Below are 17026 nucleotides of genomic sequence, written 5' to 3' on the forward strand. Positions count from 1 at the left end.
AAAAAAAAAAAAGAGTATTTTCTAAGCTAACTAAGGCACTGCCATTCTAGAAATATATATTTTTTTCATTTTACAATAAATTTACTTAATTCACAAGGAAACTGACCAAAGGGACAGACTGGTAAGGATGTCTTGACTACTAATCACAGAACTCGTTTAGCACTGTGTGAGAGAAGACAAAAATTATGACAATACTGGAAAAAGAGAAACATTTTTCAGGGAGTACAAATCATATGGCAGATGATGTCTAAATATAAAGAAAATTTTGTGCAGAGCTTTAAGTCATACTGCAATACTGACAGATGTGAAATACTAAGAATTGCAAACAAAATTTTCTATCATCTTTGATTAGTCAGGTGAAAGCAATCCCTTAATAGAAAAGATTTTTTTAATGCTATACCCATTTTTAGTAGTTCCATATTTTAATTATAGAACTTATTTTAATCACAGTAATTGGAGAAATCTACTGAACCAAAAAGTCTGATGATGAACCTGTTTGTAGACTAAGGAATATTTTAGATCACTCAACAAGTTCTTACATGTCAATATCAGTTGATCCAAAGTCTCTGTCTTGAAATACAGACGAACTGTTGTAACATTTCAAGTCTAATACATCCTAATTCTTTGATATTGTGAAAAGAAAGAAGAAAGACTGGCAATGTTTAATGTTTTTGGACTATGTTTTTTAGACATCTTTCAGAAGCAAGATAATAGTTCTGATCTGTTTTTTTTATTTGAAACTGTAGTAATAAATTTCTCTAGAATAGTTGCTCAGATTGTACTGCATAGCTCCGGATTACTTATACAGATTCACCTGACTTCACTTTATTAGGGAACTACAGAGCACATAGGAAGAAAGGTATGCAAGAAAGACTTGCAAATTAGTTGACTTCTGTGCTTCAGGAAACATCCTGCTTGCCCAAGATCTGTCTTAACTGGTTCTGAACTTCAAGGGGGAGCAGTAAACAGGCAACGTATCTTTGAAAAGATGAGAGAGTCTAAGTTTTCTCCAGAGTATCCTTACAAGCATTTGTCTTTGACTGACAACTTGCCACGCTGTCAGCATTTGAATCATACGAGCTCTTCATTTATGCGATTGGCATCCAGCCATGAGTAACACGACGTATGAAGATGTTGCAGAATAAGTAAGGCAAGAGAAGGCGTTGTGTGTGTGTTTCATGTCTTTTTCTTTGATGATATACCTGAAGGAATTACTCAGTATCTGACACTTGAAGCAGCAGGTGGAATAAGCCTGCAAACTCATGCATAGAACTTTCTGAGCTATGCCATGATACCTTTGTGAAGGTTACCACTGTAAATCAAGGTGCTTTATAAAGTTCCATTTTAAGGCTTTGGAAATGAATGTATTTATATTTCAGATTTTATTTAAAAATCTGAAGTTATGAAGTTCAGTAATCTGAGCTAAGGAGGGTTGCTTTTGACTCTTAATGCAAATATGTGTGACCTAAAAAGAAAAGAAAGAGCTTGCTTTTGTTTTACAAGTTTTACTTTGTCGAACTCCACAATGTTTATTTTAGAAATATTATAGATCCTTTACATTTATCAGAAACCGATAGGAGAAATGCAAGCATTTGAGACAAACGTACGGCAAAGAATAAATCTACAAAAAGTGACATTTTTCTCCTACAAAAATGTAGCAGAATAGAACATTATAACAAATTAAACTTTTTTAATGCTAAGTGTATGCCATTCAACACAATGACATAATGGTAGAGTGGACACCGTTGAATTATACTTTTCTTCTTCTTCCTGGGTGTGCCCTTTCTCATTTAAGCAGTATAAAATAACATATATTTTGTGAAAAATACTTGGTTCACAAACCAAAAAATTCTTATTTTAATGCCTACAAACATTTATAGGTAGAATATATATCCCTGCAAAATATGTTTTAAATTCTTTTTAGTAAATTCTACATTTTATTTTTATATAAAATCATGTATAAATTGGGAAAGGCCAGCATCTATAAATGATGAGAAATGAAATGTTCAGCATCAAGTACAATGTTATTTAGAATTCCTAAAACCTTTGCTTGACACCAGCTGCAGTTACAAGTAAGAAGTATATAGCAATCACACACTGTAATATCCTTGAGATAAGTATGGTCTCACATAGCCTCAGATATGTTTTAATAAAAGATAATGCCAACTGTACAGTAAAAGAAAAAACCATCACTAAAAAGAACTTCATTTTCTTATTCAAATGCCACTAATATTCCTATTCTACTCACCACTCAAGTTTTCTGGTCTTATAAATAGATTCCATCTACTAAAAATCATTTTCCTTTAAGCAGCCAATCAGTCTTCCCAAGTTCATAGAGATCCATCACAAAAAACTCTTATACAGTTCTAACAATAATAATACAATTTGCTATATTGAACTGACAAAGAATGCATCCTTTACATCCAATTAGTGTCATCCAGAATGAACAAAATATAGATGCTTTATTTCCACATAGCAACTGAATTTTTATTCATGTTTTAATAAAAAGGATTTGGCTTTAAAAACATATATTGACTTTTAAATAATAAAAATAATCGCTTTATAATATGTTGAGTTATCTTAAAATGTAACTGCACTTTATGTGGTAATTTTCATGTATTACATGTTTGCTGCCGAAGTCTGGAAGCATGTCACATCAATAAAAGTAAACTGATTTGCTAAGCCACTGGAACGAAAAATTCTTGAAATGACAAAATAGGTTTTGACTTTAAGCCTCTTCTGACAGTGTTGGCAATTTTTTTTTTCTTTTTTTTTTCCCAGTTCCTGCTAATGCTTTTCAGGACTGAGGGACTGTGTTCAGAATTTAAAAAGCAGAAACTTTTCTTCTCTAATGGCATGTGCAGTTTAGAGATTAATAAGCAGCTGAATATTAGAGGTTGAGACCCTGTAGATTGAAACCTTGAAGGATACAGTGACATCAACAGGTAAAATAACTAGCTACAGATAACATTTCCTCTATCAAATAATTTGATCCTAAAGCCAAATTCTTCAGTACAGTTTCTTCTTTATCTCACTCACGCTTTTTCTGTAGCTCTATTGAACCTTTAAAAGAACTAAACCAAACAAAACTATTTCACTTGAATTTGAGGTACAGTAAGTACTATGAACAATAGTATGGAGGATACATCTCTAAATAAAAAAGCTTTGTCTAAAATATTTTGGTGAGTTTGTATGCCTCTTCTATTCTAAAAGACTACTTTTAGACATTTTTTTTTGATTTTGCTCATCTACTTTATGTCATATAGATGAGAAGAAAAACTTCTCTTTTTGCCACTCATTATTTCAAATATCAAGCTTTGTACAAATAGCAATATAATACTTATTTTGCAAATATTTTTAAAATTGTGTTAAATTTAACTTTAATTCTTTTTAATAACTGTAGGCTTTGAGGCATTCTAAATAATTCCAATTTTCAAGAAAAAGGTAACCAAAATAAAATATCCTATGACTGCTATTCAGGAGCATGTTCTAAAGGCAAAAGGAGATAAGACAGTAGGATTTAACTGTTACAGGGTATTATTCTGCAGTATCATCAATGATGTATTGAATCATACCCATATAACTATGACACAACAAAGAATATGACATAAGCAAATTGAACAATGGAAAAAATATATATTTTTTTCCTTTATGTAGTGGACAATAGACTTTTAAATCAAAATCACAAACTTTGGCTTACTAGTCATTAGAATTTAAAGCAGTGTATAATATAAGTACATGTATCTGTAGAAATCTAAGAAATGTTAGATTAACATAGTGATTGTTTAATTTGCTCTAATGAAACTTTTGACTTAATGTTTCCAGAACAGGATATGATATACGTAACATAAATGACATTATTAGTAAAATGAGAAGTTAACAATTTCTGTTCATAAACAGAATGCAATTTTAAATCTCCTCAGCTTTTTATAAGTCAATATTTTTACCCAATGAGATTTTGCAAAATTACACCATGAACATTTTCATCAGATTTTTAACCTATATCACATTTATTTATTCACAGTACATGCAAGTAAATGGGAAAATAAACATGCAAACTTTGCTAAAGTTACAGTCAGATATCATATTGTTTCAAATAATGACATTTGAAAAACATGTTCCCTGCATTGTATTGTACTATTCAAAACAAACAAACAAACAAAAACAGGCCCAAAACATGTAATAGCTGCTCTGGTACAGAAGCGGTCTCTTTCAAGAAAAGCACAGCACAGCACATTAACTTACAAGCATAAAATAATTCACAGTACATACAATATCAAAGCTTTACATACCATCAAGAAGGCAAGAAAAAGAAAAGGCAAGAAAGGAAGAAAAAGAACAGGAAAAGATATGGGGAAAGATGCTACTGCAAAAGCTCTACATACTTTATGTGGTATGCAGTAGTTTTTAAAGTAGGCCTTACTTTGTTTTTAAGGACCTAATAATTGTAGCAGTATAAGCAGAAACAAAAGGTATGTCGAATTTTCAAAATCCACCTTCTCCTCCTCACTGCTTTTTTATAAAATTTAGTTCATATGATGTAAAGTTAATAAATTGCAGCAAAAATGGGACAGAGGTTTCCTAGAGAAATGTAGTTAAAGTTTTGAAGGTGTCATCAGGTCTGATCTCCATGTAACCTGAGGCGTATACTTATTTATCAACAATTACATCACAGTTATTTCTTGAATTACATTACATTAAATAAGAACACCCAAACAGGTTAGGAGATGATGTTAATATTACCTTTGTAAAATGAGTGGGCAAAGCTCTGCTCAGGAATTAACTTGGCAAGGAATCCATGGTTCAAACTTGGGTGAGGGATAGATGGTATGACCACAACTGTGGAGAAAATCATGGAATCAAATGTGAGCCAGCTAGTATTCATGTGTGGCCTGGTCCACTGTGGATCCATGACAGAAATCCTATCTCATTGAAACATGCAAATCTGGTATTATCAACAGAAAATGCATTTCTAAAGGAAGAAAACAAGTTCTGTGTCAAGAGATAGGAAACAGCGTACCTATTATTAGGGCACTCCAAAAAGCAACATTCACGTGGGAGAAAAAGACATATATATATGCATAGCACATACAGAGAAGACAGTTATGAGTAAAAAAGTTCACAAAAGCTAGCAGCTTTTTATTGCAGAACCGTAACATAAACAGAAAAGCACAAAAATGATGATTTCTCACAATTGCCTATGTATTATATGTTCATGTAATATATTCAAAATGGAAAGCCCTTAAGCACGTGAACTTCAAAAACAATGTATAAGTGGTAAATAAAAACATAATGATTAATCAGAAAACAATGAATAAACATAAATGTAACATGAATTGGAACATATGTTCTAAGAAGAATGAATATTAGAAACTCCATAAATGGTGAAAGTAATTAAAATTTAATACACGAAGAAAAACATACATGAAGAGCTTCAAAGACAAGTTCAATTATTGTTTTCAGCATTTTTAGCACAGAAGGCACAGTTATAAACAATCCCATGGGTTCTGAAAAACCTACTGAACTGATAGTGTAAAGTATTTGAAAGTTTGGAGCTCTTATTTCTGATGGGCTCTGACAGCTGCCAGGCTCCCTTCCACTCAGGCTGAAGAAGGCCAGTGAAAATAACACTACTAATGAAAAATCACAAACAGATCAAGGAAGGCAATAGAAATGATTCCTTTTTTCTGATATTCTTTTAGTAGCCTTCTAAATACAGGCACCAACACAGAGGACTGCAAGGAGCCCATCATCACCACCCTTTCAGAAGTACACTCATTCAAACTAAGAGTTCACATTTATATTTGCAAAAACCTGTTTGGTCTTTACACATTTCATTGTAGATAGTTAAAGATATGTGCTCTTACTAACAAATGACAAAGAATTTGTCATCAACTACCTACTACCAACTATTACAGATTTAGCCCCATCAGACACTTTTTTTAACATACAAATTAAAGAAATGAAAGCATAAAAAAGCAATATGCAAATGAAAATTAGTTATACCCTGTAAGATAACACATAGAATAAGTGAAATCAGCCAATATACGTTAAAGAACCAAATCATTTTAGAGAAACAAAGTAGCATGTAATTTTCTATTGTAATTTTAAAGTGTTTGAAAATTGTTTGTAGTAAGATAACTACAGTTCTCAAGTATCTAAACATGAAAATGAAAAAGAACATTAAAAGAAAACAAATGTACCTGTACTTGTTGGTGAATTTATTTCTTGTCTGATATTTCTACCTGCCTGGCTCCCAGATCTTGCTGTTTCTCGTTGTGGTTCTAGTATATCACGGTATTTGGAGACCATCAGAACTGAAATAAAGTAGACTACTGCCAAAGCTAAGAACTGAGCCTGTTTGCTGTCGTCCTGTGTTAGAGAAAAAGGAGCAGTTCTATAATACTGTACATTTCCATTGAATTTTCACTGAAGATCATCTTAAAGTTTTATAAAAAAATACCCTTCTGAAATGTTACATCTGTTAACATAGTAAGAGATGGATTAAATAGATTTAATGGACTTTCAGTGAAGTAAAATGCACACAGCGTGTATTAAGTATTAAATCTTACAGGTAATTTGAAAACTACTCAAATCTCCAAAACAGTGAAGTCAGTGGGCTTTTCATACTAAAGGATTTATTCTTCTTTGAGGATGCTCTTAATTCTTCTCAAGAGTAATGGCAACTGACTTCTGATACCCCAAGAACATTGGGATAAATTTTGTCCTGCTGCAAAAAGTTAAGAGGCACTGCTGAAAGGGAAAATTAAGCTTGTTGATGCTTTACCAACTAACAGTGGGTACATATGAAGGCATAACATATCTGGCAAAAACACAAAGACTATGTCCATGGTCTTCTTTCCAGCAGTAAATATAAACTCCAGCTCATATGTTCTGAATTCTTCAACAGGATTGTTATCAGCAGCAATCCTAGATTTTCAGGGCTCTGTGTAAATATAAATACCAGGACCGCAACTCCTTTCCTGCTTTTCTTTTCCACCTACTCCAACACAGACTGCTGTTCTATGGCCACTACCTATTGCTAGGGTATGGCCTTACTTGATCCCAACCCGCTTTGCATCATCTGAGAAGTCTTTTATCATGGGTGTTTAATTTGGTCACATGTCATTGCAACCCTTAAAATAGCTGTAAATTCTCTCACAGATCTGTCAGAAAAAAGTTTCCTCTGCTCTCTTCTCAAGGTAAGGAAAGGATAGATGTCAGATGAACATCACACAAATTCAACCTCATTCTTTCAAGATGGTGAGATCATCCTGACAGATAAATGCTTTTGTTTCAAGTTCAACTTTCTTCTACTGAAAAGTATTCCTAGATTCCATTCTCAATCTGCTCAAATTCAAGTTGGCGAACTTTTTTTATTTGGTTGGTTGAATTTATTTGTATATACATAGTAAGTCCACTTGCACAGCCTTCAAAAACAAACAAAGTTGTGGCAAAGTTTTATGGTAAAAAAGCTGCTGTTATCTGACTTTTTTATACATCTGTATATAATACATATATTCAAATTCAGCAAATGTAAAAATTGGCCTTAAAAATGAATTTGTTGCAGTTGTGCAATGCATACAATAATTTTTCCTCTTACACTAGTTTGAAAAATAGCTGACATTTTTTAGTAATACAGTTTTAATTCAGGGCAGAAATGTTTTATTCTAGTTGTGATTATTTGACTAATGTAAGATCAAGTCTAACTGCAAATGAAATTATGTACTAATCTCAAATGGCTTATCAATATGATTTTAAAGTGCAGAAAGAGGCTGGCAGTGACAAAGACGTGAGCAAATGGTTTGTTGATAATACAAAAAGTGTAATAAATAAAGGGTATTTTTAATTTTGGAACAGTGAAAATCTCTTTGAAAATATAAGTGACAATTTTGAAGAAGAAAGAAATGCAGAGCCTATTTATTACTCACCACATCACGAAAAACAACTGCTCGTAGACGATTGATATCAACATCCTGAAGAAGCCGATCAGGGTCTTTTATGGGAGAAAGATTGCCAGGGACGTTTTCAAGGGGAGTCTACAAATAAAAAAGTTGAGATTTTTTTTTTCCCCAAATATCTTAATTCAAAGCTTTTCTGTTAGAACCTTAATTTGATAACCTTTGCAGATACCACTGCTAATTTTAGATGCTCCTTTGCTCTCAATAGCGGTGTGCTCTCACTATTAGACAAGGCTTCCACAAATAAAGCAATGCTTTCAATTACCAACGCATTCCTAATTATTTAGATAAAAACTGTTAAATTATCTCAGTACGTCAGAATGGTATCCTTTGCAAAAGTTAAGATAATAATGTGCGCACATAAGGTGATTTCAGATTATAGTTGATTCAGAGCAGCAAATCATTTTTTACATGTCTTAAATTTAAAAACCATGAGCAGAAATATTCTCAAACAAGATTTTCTTTTAGTTTTACTGATAATTATTACAGCTGTTCACAGAATAATTCCTATTATTGCAAAGGCAATGAACTATGAGAAAGTGAAAAATGTCACTTTTTGTGAGATTTAATGAAATAACATTGTGAACATAGCTGAGTTTGTAAATGCTATTTGGAAGTAGAGAAGAAAAATCACTAGTTACTAATGAAAATCCTGTTGCAAAAGGACAAGGGGAAATAGTTTCAAGCTCAAAGAAGGAAGAATTAGATGGGTTAAGAATTAAGATGGGCTCTTCACAGTAAGAGTGTTGAGGCTCCGGCATACACTACCCTGAAAAGTGGTGGATGCCCCATCCCTTGAGACACCCAAGGTCAGGCTGGATGGGGCTCTGAGCATCTGATGGAGCTGGAGGTGTCCCTGCTCATTGCAGGGAGTTGGACTAGATGGCCTTCAAAGGTCCCTTCCAATTCAAATGATTCTATAATTCAATGAAATCATAATACCCAAAACAAGAATCTGTTTTGTCAGCTAAAATGTTGTATGTTAGTCATGGGCTATATTAAATTGCTGAAGATTTTAGTTTTAAAGATTCACAAACTCTCAAAGTTGTTAACAAGTTAAAAAAAAATAAATCAATGAATCAATGAAGCTGTAATTAGATATTAAGTAAATTTCATTCAGTCAAAAAGAAAATACTGATCTCTATTGTACATGCACAGGTCTGTTTATTTTTCTGGGACTGAGATGTTCCAGTGACAGATGTGACTGCAGAACTTATTATAACTGCAGATGCTTTGAGAGATTAAAAAGCAGCTGAGCAGATATATAGGAGAGATGTGAGGAAGGGAACTTGATTCTTGAAGACAACAAACAGCAAGAGTGGTAAAGCTCGTTAAAAATGTTGCAGTATACCACTGCATTAACATGTACTTGTTTCAAGGAATACCAAAACATACCTTCGCTTAAAGTCAGTTAAGAGCAAAAAGCCAAAGTTTTTGCCAAATACTTAAGAAGGCAGTTATAATTATTTTATGATCATAAAAAGAAGTGGTACAGTCTTGTCAATGCTGCTGGTAAGAAGCGTGGATTACCTTGGTTGTTGCTGAAGCAGTTACACTCTGAAGAACATCCTGAGCTTTACTGCTGATTAATGAAGTCTTGTTTACTCTCTCTCTCTGCCTTTGCCGACACTCTAAACAGTTTCTCACAGCCACGCAACAAACTAAAACAGTTATGAAAATGATACGAGTTAGAATATTTCTCAATTATTTTCTTAATATTAATTAGTAGCCACTGTATGTCAATAAACATGTCCAAATAATAACTGCAGCAGTTCTCACATTCGACTGTATTGATACTAAGAAAACATTAACAGTGACTCACACGTTTCATCCTTTTAGTTGAAAAATCTTAATGCTTCATATAACTGCTCTATCACTATATTAAAATTTGAAAATGAATAGTCTCTAAATTGGAGCTGTCATATGTTATTGATCAATTATCAATACATAAAATCTGAATGAGTTTATGGACAGCTGGAATCGCTGAGAATAAACCACAAGATTTTTATCAGTAACAAGATAATTATCAAGAATTAGTAAATTATATGATTAATAACAGGAAAAAATCCAAGTCTAAAGATTATTCAGCATTTGATAGATTAAAAATGTATGTAGGGGCACAATATTAAAGAAACAGTGTCAGACGACAGTCAAAATTTATGTTCACCAGGATGAAGTGATATAATAATTGGAATTATTCAGAAAAATTTAAATTTCCCAGTTTAACTGTAACAGCATATAGCAAATGGTAAATAGTGAAGACGGATGCTAGGCTGTTGCAATACATATTAAAATCTGCAGCCTGTATATGCATCTCAAGCTTTTAATCTTACGTAGCCTTGAAGCAGTCTTCCAAGCCTACAGAGACTTGGATAAGGTCTCAGGAGGTATGCAGCAAAACAGTTAGCAAAAACATTTTTTCACAATACACTTTATTTTATATTTTTACTCCGTAAAAATGTACACAACCTGTATAAAAGAATGAACAATTTTAGATGTGCCATTTCAATACACTTTTGTGCCTGAAATGAACCAACCTTGAAAGAGTAACAAATCAGCAAGAACAAGTATTTTTATTTCATCACATCACAGTCAGTACAATAGTGACGTGTGTCACCATTTGATCTAGCTTGAGCTCACTGATCTGTAAGTAATTATTTAATACACACCGTCTGCAGACTTACCCAGCCTCAGGCACTGTCGCATTAGACCTCCAGAAGACATGTTTTTTCAGCTTCAATCTCACTAAAATTTAGAGAACTGGCAAATACTAGAACGTCAACCATTGCCATCAGACGGCTGAGAAACGTTACTGCTGTCTCTGCTGACATTCCTTGTGTCACTTCAATATTTTCCAGTTCAGTCTTTAAAAGGAGATAATTGAATTAAACAGATTGAACACAACTGAAATACAATGATGGTGTACACGTGTATAAATCTAAATTGTTACACTTAATGATAAACACATTGAAAGTTATTTAAAAAATCTCCCATTATTACTGTTAATGTAAATTGTGAGTGAAATTCAAAGTAAGATAAAATGAAGAATGAGAAAATAATTATTCAGATTTACATACTCTAATAGGTCATACTTAGTCTAAGATAAATGGGAAAGGTATTAGCAATTACATAAAGACAAAATGTGGCCAGATAGTAAAACTACGCAGAGGTGCAAGATACACTTCCATCTTTCCGTATTCTTCTAACCAACCTGGCAGGTAATACATGGAATGAAGTCCAATAGCTTCTATAGTCCTTTAGGCACACAAGTAAATGTGAGGACTGGAGAGTGGGAAAATAGTGTGCAGTTCTGCTCTGCTTCCATGAACTGATTCTTTCCAGAGAACACTTACTATTGTATTATCAGAACCATATCAATACTCCTGGAATTGAAAAGGGAAGGTTTGCTCCCTCACTACAGCAACGGGGAGGGAGTGAAAATGTGACCAGGTACATGGCATGCAGCTTACATTTCCCAGAAAAAGACCATTTCTTTTCTAATGTAGTGGTATATTCTCTTTAATGGAAACCCACAGAATAATGCTGAATGAGCTCTTTATTTCTGAAATCTAAAAAGGAGTCATGTTTTTCTCCCAGAAGATATTTTGATGTCTAGAATCATGTTTTCAAAAGCATTCAGATGTCTAATAGTGCAGACGAGTGAGCAAACACTAAGTTTAATTAACAAAAGAATTGAAAACTGGATTTAGTGGTTGACGTCATCCACATTGATATGTCTAAATAGTATCTTAAAAATTGGCTGCAGATGGCATATTCCTCTTGATTGCCATGAAGATTTCAGATTGCATGGCTTTTTTAAATACAGTTTGGTCACTTGGAAAGGCATCACTTCTGTTGTGTTTGCCACTTTTGCTGCACTTGCTTAGAAGCACATATGAGAGAAATACAACACACATTTTATGCCATTAGGGACATTTCAGAAGAAAAAGAAATATTTCTAAAAAATTACTATACTTATACATGAGCTACTTTTTAGAACAGCTTAGAGTATAACATGAAGACTGCAAACTGTGCCAAACAGTATTAAGGAAAAGATGTTTTTAAACATGTAGGATATTACATGGCATGTGTCACCACAATGATAGATAACACTTCATTTAATTTCTCCTAAGGATGTAACATGTCTGTTACAGGAGTGATTTGGGAAATGCTGTCATCTGTCTGATCTGCCCAATGAAATCAGACAAATGGTAAAGTGACAGCTCCCAGAACTATTTCCAGTCTCTCTCCTTTATCCAGGTCTCCCTCCTTGGTGTGCACTCTATTCCGACATTCTGGAAAAATAAGTTACTGTTTTTGTGAGACTGGAACATTGTTTTAAAAGCACTCATTCACAGAAAATAGATCTGAAAAAATCTACAGCTATAACAGTCTGCTAGAAAAAAGTCATAGAGGGTTACAGAATCCTCAAACTTTAAACTCATGCTTCAAACAACATCAGGTTTGCTAGGAACCAGCTGAGTGCCTGTTGTTGATTTTTCTCATTTTAACTGTATTTTATCAATTGTGATCTTAAAACCTTCTCAGTATGTCTCTTGCAAGTTATGAAGTGAATTCATTTTAATATATATAGGTGTGTTTTACCAAGATTTTTGAAAACATTTAATTTAAGAAAAATCTTTTTTAAAATTTCTCCAAAGTTTTATTGGATATATACATAGAGAAAAAAAGTTAAAAAACTAACAGTATTCTTGCAGAAAAACTTACTATTAGCTCTACTTATTAAAACAGTGCACGAATATTCTAATAACATTTTAAATAAGTTCAATTGTTATCAAGCTGCCTTCAGGTACTAGCAATATTTTAGATTGGAGTAGCTTAAGAAGACAAGAAAGGGAACTTATCACCACCTCATGTCTACTCAGGATAGTTCAAGAGCAATAACAAGTTTTCCGTACAATTACACGTTCAGGGCCTAAAGATTTTTTTTCTACTGAGAATCACATTTATAACTTAGATTAGCTCAGAGTCCTTCCTATGTTTGGTTCTCTAGCTAACCTAAGTGTCATACATGACAATGCATTAAGTTACTGAATAGAAACGTGTTAGGAGAAATTAATAAATACAGCCAATATATTCTTACTCACATCCTACTACATGACATAGGAAAATAACAATAAAAGAAGCCAAAATGCTAAACGATTAAAACCAAGCTACTTTTGAAAGTGCAAAAACTGAAACTTACAGTGGCAATACTAACCTTAGAACCCTGGACATGCAACAGACAAAACAGACAACAGATCACAACAATAAAAGAAAAAGAAAATTATTTAAGTTAACTAAAAAAATACAATGCAAAATTGAAACAAATTAGTATCTTGGAATTATACATTTGTTTGATTTATAATTAAAACAGCATAAAATTTCATTTCAGCATTTGAGAATAAATACTTCTAGAGATAGCTGTGTAGAAAAGAAAAACTGTAAATCTTGCATTATTACAGGTTCCTGTAAACACTGGTTCTTCTAAACCAACATATTTTATATATTATATATGCAGAGCAATTTTAAGAAGCAATGTAAATCAAAGTAATGTTTTCACTGATTATATAGAAATAAAATGAGCATTTTACAACAACCCATTCAACTGAAATGTAATAAAGTAGTTAATCTTTGTATGAGGAGGCAATTATAAAACACTGACAAAATAATCATAAATCACAAAAAGCAAACTGGTTCATGCATAAAGCTCCTTCCTTTGTGTATATATATATATATATATGCATACATACATACATATATGTATATATATATATATATATAATGCTTGGGTCTAATTTCTTCAATTTAAACCAACACAATGGTGGATAAGTGAATGCTTTTGAACCACAAAACACTAAAAATTTACCAAGCCTCAAGACTGAGTTAGTCTTCAAATTCCAATCTTTAGAACTGAACTAATGTGTTAACTTTTTTATGTTTCAGTTTTGGGTACAAGCACTTCATTTTCGCAATGGGCTAGGAAGTCATCCTTAAGCTTTCTATGGCTGTGTTTGAAAAAAGAAACAAACTTATTTTAAGCTAATATTTTTGTCATTTAAATAGTGCAAAACACTCAACTAGCAGAAAGAACAAGTGGAAGCAAATTGATTTTTTTACTCTTGAAACAGAAGATATCACACTCAGACATCTTTTTAATACGGCTTCCTCTTCTGTAGCTGGATTGACAGTCAACTTGTTGCTATTTTCTTAAGATTTCTAGCTTATAATTGCTAGCCAACACTACACGCAAAACACACACAAAAATATATAATTTGTCTTTTACTCCACATATCAGATAATGTCTTTAAATGTTTGAGGTCTGTAGACAGCTGCTCATATAACACCAGCAGTCCTCAGTTCACAATTAAGAGCTACAGTTTGAGATGCTGCAAGAGTGAATTAAAATTCTCGACTTTCTAGAATAAATTGGAAAAAAAAAAAATTTCAAGCGGCCTGGAAATTTACTCTCAATTGTCATAGTTACTTCAGCTCCACAGTTGTATCTCTTTTGCCGTACTCCTTGAATCCTTGTCAGAACTGTTATTCTTGTAGTAAGCAACGATTTTTTCAAATTTCTAGTTTGTACACAAAATTTATTTTCCTGCAATGAGGTGCTATTAACAGAAACCATTTTCTGCAAACCTTCTTTATTAAAGATCTCAAATATGCTTAGTTAACATTTGCGCACCATCTTAAGAATGTCTCTCTTGCAGCTGTAATTAAAAATAACCCTCAAAGAACAACCTCACAAAAGCAAAGAAACAACAAATAACTATTTTATATTTTATCATCTGTCTATAACATTCTCCAATTCAGTAGGCAAGGCATTTGGAATCTACAGTAGAACATACTCTAGTTTATACTGTAAAGCAACAAAACTGGCTATACTTTTTGTTACTATTTGCCTTCAGTCAATTTCAGTTCTCATGTATAATTCACATCCCTTTAAAAACACCAGCAGATGAAGCCTGCCATTGCATAGACTCCGAGATAGAGGAGGTACATAACTGAAAGCAAGGGAAATACAGAAACGTAAGAATAGTTTATAGTGAATTACAGAAAACCTTCCATGCAAACGCATGACCTTCACTCTGCTTGAGTCAGTCAGATTTGTGTGTCTTGTTTGCTTTCACAAATTGATTATGGGTATGAAAACAATTTTTCTTTTCTTCTTCCTATTCGTATTTAATGGCCCCGAGTCATGGCACTGTTCCAATTTGCCTAGTCTGGAATGGGTTGGTGAAGAGCAAGGCAAAAGGTAGATTTCTATTGCAAGTATTCAATACCAAATAAATTCCCTGATTAAGATTTTCCACTCTACAGCAGACAAGTGATAATCTTTCACCTCACCTAGAAACACTGCAATTTCAGTACAAATCCTAAAAGAGAGAGTCTTTTTGAAACAGAAAATTCCCCAATATTTTAAAGTATTTCAAGTACTGTTCTTGCAGCAAGAGAAGGAATAAAACACAAAACAAACAAATGAAAAAAAATCAAAAATTGAAAAATCCACAATTCCTCCAATATTTTGAAAGTAATTTTGCTAAACTTAGCTCTTGGTTATTTCCTGCTAAAACTCTAAGTCAAGCATTCCAGCACACAGTGTTTATTATACTAGTGAGAAATAGGTGAAATACCTTATAAAAAATGAGATGCAGTGAGGCATATTTATCAACTATAAATCAAATTGTTGAGAAAAGGGGTGGAGTGCACAAGACTTTTAAAGAACTAGCAGCCCAGAATGAGGCTACATCTGAGCTCTGACTGACATACTGTTATCAAGTAACTGATAGGACCAGAGATCAGATGAACACTCTGTGCTTTTGTCTGTCACTTTCTTTGATAGAAAATAAGTAAGCTATTTCATAAAAAGAGGTCGGATTCAGCTCAGGCTAACCTTCATTACAATCTACGGAGCTTGTGCAGATTTTGTTGACTGTCCATAGGATGACTACATCAGAGATAGACAAATTATTTGCTTTATTGAGAAGATCTCCACTGGCTAGAAATCTAGTACATATGCAAAATGCTTCAGTAGATACCTAAATTTACCTTAATTTCTCCCTGAATTTCATCATGTTTTATCATTCTAAAGTAAAGATTATGTGGGTTGTCTCTTACTGTTTGTTCTGTAGCATTCCTGCCCTTGCATTTAATTATTTCACATTTAAAAAAAACTTAAAAAATGCCTCATGCCACAAACAAAACTCACTAGTAGGAAATTAGTAAGAATTACTACTTTAAAATTTTAACATAGACCCAAAAGGCCTTCAGTGGGAATATTTGTGAGTCACCCCAACATGGGGGTAAGTAAAAAAGAAATAAGGTAAAATGAGTTAATTCTTTTTTATAAACTTAATATAGGTATTCTACAGGATCTATAAAATGGAAAGGATTGTTACACCCTGGTTCAAACAGGAAAGTTCCATGGAATAAAGATATAGAGAACCAGAGGTTTTCAAAGACAGACGGACTAAACAAGATGAAGACTCAATGGATTCAATTATACACACAAGGATATGTGACTCAAGCCCACTCATAAGTGATAGGGAGATGAAATAAAAATGTGAATAAGGTCTCCTTTCATAGTATAAATTGCAAGGGATGTAGTGATTTTGTAATTTTCAAGCAAGTTTAAAAACAAACACAAGAAGCACTTCAAAGATTATATAATTTCAGACTTGATGCCATAGGATATTACAGAGGCTAAAAGAGTAAGTAGCTTCAAAACAGATTAGATAAATTCTAGAAGGATAAATTCCTCAGTTGTTATTAAATGTGACATTGTAGACAGAATCACAGAATCATAGGAGTTGGAAGGGACTTCCAGAGATCATCTAGTCCAGTCCCCTGCTAGAACAGGTTCCCTACAATAGATTATACAGGAATTTCCTGTGTTCCATTTAATTACATTAACGAATACCTTCTTCCCTGAAAGATATACACTCAAATTTTGTTTTATAGCTTCTGAATCGTGTTTTCCTCAACAGTCTAAGATAATTTTGCTTTCTCTAACCATTTACAGTAATTTTTAGACAGGCAAACATACCATAAAGTAATTT

At 33.0% G+C, this 17026-nt stretch overlaps 1 protein-coding gene across 1 annotated transcript; it reads right to left on the minus strand.

Annotated features, from left to right (window-relative positions):
• Window positions 1-1504: 1504 nt before the first annotated feature.
• LOC104917558 (neurobeachin-like) lies at window positions 1505-10848 on the minus strand. Its single transcript, XM_019612210.2, has 5 exons — window positions 10646-10848; window positions 9492-9622; window positions 7932-8039; window positions 6204-6372; window positions 1505-4839 (listed from the first exon to the last, which is right to left on the minus strand). The coding sequence occupies exons 1-5, from the start codon at window positions 10683-10685 to the stop codon at window positions 4721-4723; spliced, it is 567 nt and encodes a 188-aa protein (XP_019467755.1). The 5' UTR covers window positions 10686-10848; the 3' UTR covers window positions 1505-4720.
• Between the last annotated feature and the right edge of the window lie 6178 nt (window positions 10849-17026).

Source organism: Meleagris gallopavo, chromosome 1, assembly GCF_000146605.3.
Source record: "Meleagris gallopavo isolate NT-WF06-2002-E0010 breed Aviagen turkey brand Nicholas breeding stock chromosome 1, Turkey_5.1, whole genome shotgun sequence".
Lineage (NCBI taxonomy): Eukaryota > Metazoa > Chordata > Aves > Galliformes > Phasianidae > Meleagris > Meleagris gallopavo.

Excerpts from the sequence above, each read along its gene's own strand:
- LOC104917558 (XM_019612210.2), bottom strand. The coding sequence starts at position 10,685 with ATGTCTTCTGGAGGTCTAATGCGACAGTGCCTGAGGCTGG. Across the intron at positions 9,623-10,645 it reads GCGACAGTGCCTGAGGCTGG|TTTGTTGCGTGGCTGTGAGA; the intron begins GTAAGTCTGCAG and ends TAACTGTTTTAG. Across the intron at positions 4,840-6,203 it reads AAATTCACCAACAAGTACAG|TTGTGGTCATACCATCTATC; the intron begins GTACATTTGTTT and ends TTTTCTCCACAG.